The 6,355-nt window shown below is 40.1% G+C and overlaps 1 protein-coding gene across 2 annotated transcripts; it reads right to left on the bottom strand.

The window, feature by feature from the left end:
• Positions 1 to 805: 805 nt before the first annotated feature.
• On the bottom strand, positions 806 to 1,916 carry LOC147633253 (uncharacterized). 2 transcript variants are annotated; one of them, XM_086805826.1, is made up of 3 exons: positions 1,772 to 1,916; positions 1,312 to 1,658; positions 806 to 1,175 (listed from the first exon to the last, which is right to left on the bottom strand). In XM_086805826.1, the coding sequence occupies exons 2-3, from the start codon at positions 1,626 to 1,628 to the stop codon at positions 1,142 to 1,144; spliced, it is 351 nt and encodes a 116-aa protein (XP_086661952.1). In that variant the 5' UTR covers positions 1,629 to 1,658; positions 1,772 to 1,916; the 3' UTR covers positions 806 to 1,141. The 2 variants fall into 2 exon arrangements, with proteins under 2 accessions (XP_086661952.1, XP_086661953.1); XM_086805827.1 differs by having other exon boundaries at positions 1,386 to 1,658; positions 1,772 to 1,914.
• Positions 1,917 to 6,355: the final 4,439 nt, after the last annotated feature.

Genomic DNA, 6,355 nt, shown 5'->3' with positions numbered 1-6,355 from the left:
GACCTATGCAAGGCTACTTATTAGATTCAATATCTAAATCAATTCCATTTAATACACTGTTTTTTATTGCATTCACATTGCAAGCGTGCAATTATAACTTTTGCACAAATGAAGATAGTTAAAACAAAACAAAAGTATAACTAAGCATGAGAGACTTATGAGCCCTTTCTATTTAGATTGAAAGCATGCAAATGTGACTTTTACACAAAAAAGAGTAAATAGTTATTTGATGAAACAAGGGTATAACTAAGCATTATAAGAGACTTATGAGGGCTTTGTATTCCATTATTTTTCATTGCATTCACATTGAACTCCATTCATTCCACTACTTTTCATTGCATTCACATTGAACTCCATTCATTCCACTACTTTTCATTGCATTCAGATTGAACTCCATTCATTCCACTACATTGAAAGCATGCAATTGTAACTTTCGCACAAAAAAGAAATTGATTCTTGTTAAATAGTGAATACGAAAAAAGAGTATGACCAAGCATGAGAGACTTATGAGCCCTTTGTAATGATTCTTTTGTATATGAGAATGCATCGAGTTTCGTAGATTCTTTTGAAATTGAGAAAAATGAAATTTCCGAGTAAACATGAGAGGCTTATAAGCCCTTTGTATATGATTTGTAGGTATTTACTAAACACAAATGAGGAAAAAATGGCACCCAAGCCTATGCATAGTCTCTTTGTATATATGCATCTTTTGTATATGAGAATGGATTAAGTTTTTGTAGATTCTTTTGAAATTGAGAAGAAAAAAACTTTAAGAGTAAACATGAGATACTTGTAAGCCTTTTGAATATGATTTGCAAGTATTTAGTGAACACAAGTGAGAAAAACCTCGCACATGCACACATTTTTTTTAAAGGCCTTGTGGCTTATTAGAGTGGTTACAAACCCTGTGCGGCCTGACAACAAAGGAAAATTTTGAAATAGGAATAATGGAGTAAGCGTTTGCATGTAATATATCTATGCAAACTAGAAGAAGAGCTAATAGATGTTATTCAACAAGTCTTTTAAAGATGTCGAAATGCAACTCCTAGTCAGCCACCTTATTTTGCAAGACTTATGAACGCTTAATTAGATGGTACTAATCCACCATACTCCTCGAAGATAAACGCATCCAGCATTCTCTTTAATGCTTCCAATCCACCTTCTCCGGTCTCGCCCTGCAATAAAAGAGCCGTCCGTGCAGCACTTCGCTATTATGGGCCGCGGGTTGATAAACAAAAACGTTGGAAGCGTAGAAGAAAATAATCAAAACGAGGAGCTAGAACACCATAAGATTAGTTGTAAGCAGCATACTTTATAGGTCGACAGTCATGCAGGAGGACCTTGGCAACTATGAAAAGAGGATTATCCTTTGGCGCCATCCTTACCCGTGCTTCAATGGAGTGCATGTACGTCTCATTCTCTGCGCAGAGGTTGAGAGCTACAACATCCAAGCTCAGATCTTGTAAGAGCCGCAATAATCTACCTACGATACCAATGTTCTTTGGCGTGCGGATGTCAATTACAGTAAAGCCACTCTCTGAAGAGCGCACCACCATCGCCGCCCAGCTCTGAATTGACGCAGTAGTTTGAGGTCTTTCCACTGACCACAGATTAACGGGTGCTGCCATGATTTGAGCTCGATTGTGCTGCTGGGGCGGCTGTCAAAACGGTACAAACAAAAATTCACAAGGTTCTAGCCCTACGTCATGCAAAATCTAATTGTACCGGAACAGATAGGAAAGCAAAAAAAAAAAAAAAAAAAACAACTCACATTACACTGTCGACAGGCTTCTTTCACAAGAACAAAAAATGCAGCAGAGACTCCAAATGAGAGCTGAATTTTCAGCTGGAGATGAAGAACCTCGTGGGGGAGAGACTGCCCATGTGGCAAATATTAGTCGCAGAACGTATCTACTAAAGTTTGATGCGTCCCGGGAATATAATTGATCTGAAAAGTGACTTCTAAGGCTCCTATTAATGCGTACCCTTGATGCTGGACAAGACCTTTGTCGTCTGGGCATGCTATATAGCTTTGTGCATTGAAATTTGAGCCTATTGGGTGGGCGAGGCTCACGAGTCCCGGGTAATAAAATTTGCACCGTTAAAACCAAATTCAATTGATGTGTGAATCTTTATTTTAAGGGTTAGATTTAGTATAAACCTTAATTTTCAAAACAATATTTAATATGAACTTTAATTTCTCGGATAACAATTCATATACACCTTAATAAGTGTGCCTTAGTCCAATTACTTATTAGTAAATTTGAAATATCTTTAATGTGCCACACTGCCATGTTGAGCCCACCTACCAGGAGGCAATAAGTAATAATACATATTAATGATTTAATTCACCAAACTTCCTTAATGCAGCATGCCATGTGGTTGGCTGCATGCAGTTCTCGAGTTCCAAATTCCAAGTTCCAAGTTCCAACGTCTCTCTCACGAGTCACACCTTACAAGTTTATTTTCTCAGAAAGGTAACCACTGCAAGGTGAGCAGCAAGCTAGCGTGCTACGTGCTGTGTTCCTAGGGAGGCTGCGCAGCAATGTTCCTGGAGGCTGGGGCCTGGGCCGCTGGAGTGGGAAAACTGGTTCACCTTCTCACTGGAGTGTGACTGTGGAGTCGACCAGCACATTACTTACAAGTTGCGGCGCACAGGGTAAGCCACCTCCTGCTTCTTCTTTTTCATTCTTCTTCCTTCAAAAGTCAAGACTTTTCTCAGGGGCGCCTGTTCTGTATCAATGCTGCCGCCTGCGTGCAATCAGTTGTGCACAGCCTGCATGCAATCAATTGTGCACAGCCTGGGCGGCTAGGCCCTATACCTAGCAAGCACACAAGCAGCCCACACTATATGTCCACGGTCCACCGTCTACGTCCTCCTGGGACCTGGACAGCAGACACATTACATGATACATGATGCTGGCTTGGCGAGTAAGCAGCTGAGTAGCTCTGTTCTAGCAGCGCCGTGTGATGGGGAGGGAGAGAGTGGTGGCTCGCTTGCGTCGAGAGTAAAACGACGATGATGGTGAAAGCTATATTTAATGCAGGCTGGAGAGAGCCATGCTTTGAAAATGCACCTGAAGGCTAGCCGTTAGAACTTTCGTGAAGTGTCGAGCAGCCATTCTTTGATTATGCATCTTTACATACCGACGTACCGTAAGCACTTAACAAAGAATGCATGAGCTTGACTCATGCACATATATATATATTATCTAAGTTTAGTTGTTGCCACCATCATAAAGTTCTCCATGGAGATTCTCATACTTATTTTGATGGAGTCCTCTCCAATAAAGGACCCTAATTCCTCGCATTTAACATAAATAAAAGTCTAACACTAAAAGAAAAGCTTATAAGTGAGCACTCTCCTTCACATAGCAAGAACACATAAGAACAGGCCTTCTACTTCAATTCAAGTGGAGACACATGTAGAGATCGTGGTCGAGGCCAAGGTGGTGACCGACTTATAGACTATTGAAAATACAAGTGAATAGGGTGTGTGCGAGAACAAGCCCTTGGTTAGAGGCTGTAAAAGAGGATGAGTAAATGTGAAAGAACCTATGAAAAGGTGAGAAGAATCTACTGAGAGAGAATAAAGGGTAGCATGAGAAGATTTAGGAAGTGTGGAGATATTCTGGGAAGTGTGGAGATATTCTGGGAGATATTCTGGGAAAAGTGAAGAGGTGGAGAGAATCAGGGAAAAGAGGTGGAGTGAATCATGGAGAAATCAGTGGGGTTAGATGCTTGATGTAAACTCTATAAATTGAGGCATTGTCCTAATGAGAATTTGCTGGTTTTTGAGTATCCATGCCTACATTAATCTATTTGCTAATTACCCACTAATTACATCTTAATTATTTGTTAATCACTTTGTTAATGATGTTGATTCTAGTGTTTGATCCACCATAGCTCATCATTATGCTCAAATTTTAACATGGTATCAGAGCCATGCCTAGAATCCATCAGATTTATGAGTCCATTATCTAATTAATTAGAATTAGTAGATAATTAGTAAATAATCAAAATTTTAGTTAGTTTTCACTTCACCCCTTCACCCCCAGCTGGTGGAGGAGCCCTAGCACCTTGCAAAACCATTCTAGCCCAAGGTAGCTAACCCAAAGGGGCTCCAGCCTATGCAATCAGATGCGCAAACCGCCACGAAGAACTGTCGATTTTCGCTGATTACTGGGCACCGTTTTCTGAGAAGTTTTTGCCATTACTGCTTCATCAAGTCAAATCTCTCTAATTCCTCTTAACCCAAGGTGTATTCAAGCATGCTCTATAAGCTGGTGAAGACAAAATTTAGTTTCATCAAGTATACAGTGAGATCCAAGCTCTTCATCAAATCTGCAGGTGACTTTGGTAAAACAGAGATTAAACTCTCAATATTTGGTCAAATCTTGTGTTTTTTGGCTTAATCCTCTACTAGACTCATTGCTATTGATGCCTTTGAAAACATTTGAGCTCATTTGAAGTCTACGGCACCAGATCTGGACTCCCCGCTTACTCTGTTTTTTGCACACAAAATAGAGTATGAATTTGCTAATCAATAATTAATCAATACTAATCACTATTTTTTGGTACAATTGAGGGTTCAAATTAACATACAGATCCCTATAGCTTCAGATTGCAAATCGGAGTTGGTTTGATACTCCAACCATCCCGTACAATTTGGTTACCCTTAATTTAATGTCATTTTTGGTGATTTTATGCTAATAAAATTGTTGTAATCATCTCTTAAACACCAGATTGAGTTGTAAAAGTGTAGACACTACCCTTGAATCTTGAAATTGGATCAAGAGGTAAGACCCCTTTCACATCACCATGAGTTCAGCACAGGAAATAGCTAAATTTAATGGGGAACAGTTTTATACATGGCAGATAAAAACCATATATTTACTGATGAGGAAAAATCTGTGGGGATTAGTTGAAGGGAGAGATGAATGCCCATAGAGAGGGGAAAATGAGTGGAAGAGCAGGAATGAAAAAGCATTGGGACTTATTGCACTCAGTTTAAATGATGAAATCATTCATCACATCACAGGGATACAATGGGCGAAAGATGCATGGGATGAACTCAATAAATTATTTGGTACACAAGCAAAAAATTCAAAGATAAATCTTTTAATGCAATTCTACAAATTGGACATGAAGGAAAGTGAACCTTTAATCACACACTTGAACAAATATAAAAGCATTAAGCAACAGCTGGCAGCTATTGGCAAAAAGGTAGAAGATGATGAGGCACTAGCAGTGCTTCTGAAGAGTGTGGACAAAGGTGATTATGAAAACATTGTAGCAACACTAAAGAATGTACCTGAATTGAAGCTACACGAGATAGAAGCAGCTCTACTAGAGCAAGAGAGCAAAGGCAAAGAGAAGAAAGGGCTCGACTCAACAGCAGGAGAGGAAAAAGCATTCTTCACCCGAGGAGGATTCTCTCAAGGATGAGGACGAGGAAGAGACAGAGTAGGAGGAAGGACCTTCACTTGCCACAAATGTGGAAAGCCAGGACACATGGTGAGAGACTGCTACAGCAAACCCAGTGAAGACGGAACAACATCGGCAAACTTCATTGAGGCTCCAAAGGAAGTGGAGTCGGATCATCTTTTCTGAGAGAGAGAGAGAGAGAGACCCCACAACCCAATGTAACCTGCCCCAACAAAGTAAAACCACCTCTGAGCCACCGAAGATTTAGGCCACGTGGTAGATGTATGTGTGAGCACTTTAGTGAAGGTCGCGGGCACTTATAGTAGCCTTGGACACATAGAGAGAGAGAGTGTCAAGGACTATGGAGTTTAGGGACTTGAGGCACTGGTCGCGGGCTATCAAGTAAGAGAAAAACTTGGTATAGGGTCCAGGTGTGCTAGGATTATTCACTTAAGGAGAGGTGTTGGAAATACAAGTGAATAGGGTGTGTGCGAGAACAAGCCCTTGGTTAGAGGCTGTAAAAGAGGATAAGTAAATGTGAAAGAACCTGTGAAAAGATGAGAAGAATCTATTGGGAGAGAATAAAGGGTAGCATGAGAAGATTTAGGAAGTGTGGAGATATTCTGGGAAGTGTGAAGATATTCTGGGAGATATTCTGGGAGATATTCTGGGAAAAGTGAAGAGGTGGAGAGAATCAGGGAAAAGAGGTGGAGTGAATCATGGAGAAATCAGTGGGATTAGATGCTTGATGTAAACTCTATAAATTGAGGCATTGCCCTAATGAGAATTTGCTAGTTTTTGAGTATCCATGCCTACATTAATCTATTTACTAATTACCCACTAATTATATCTTAATTATTTACTAATCACTTTGTTAATGATGTTGATTCTAGTGTTTGATCCACCATAGCTCATCATTATGCTCAAA

Source organism: Cibotium barometz, chromosome 12 (assembly GCF_041138505.1).
Source record: "Cibotium barometz isolate CiBa-2024 chromosome 12, ASM4113850v1, whole genome shotgun sequence".
In the NCBI taxonomy this organism is placed as follows: Eukaryota; Viridiplantae; Streptophyta; class Polypodiopsida; order Cyatheales; family Cibotiaceae; genus Cibotium; species Cibotium barometz.
This window is presented reverse-complemented; position numbering and strand designations above follow the sequence as displayed.

What these genes read in the sequence shown, in the direction of transcription:
- LOC147633253 (XM_086805826.1), bottom strand. Translation starts at nt 1,628, where the DNA reads ATGGCAGCACCCGTTAATCTGTGGTCAGTGGAAAGACCTCAAACTACT. An exon ending in CATGACTGTCGACCTATAAA is followed by an intron (nt 1,176 to 1,311) that starts GTATGCTGCTTA and finishes CTTTTATTGCAG; the next exon opens with GGCGAGACCGGAGAAGGTGG.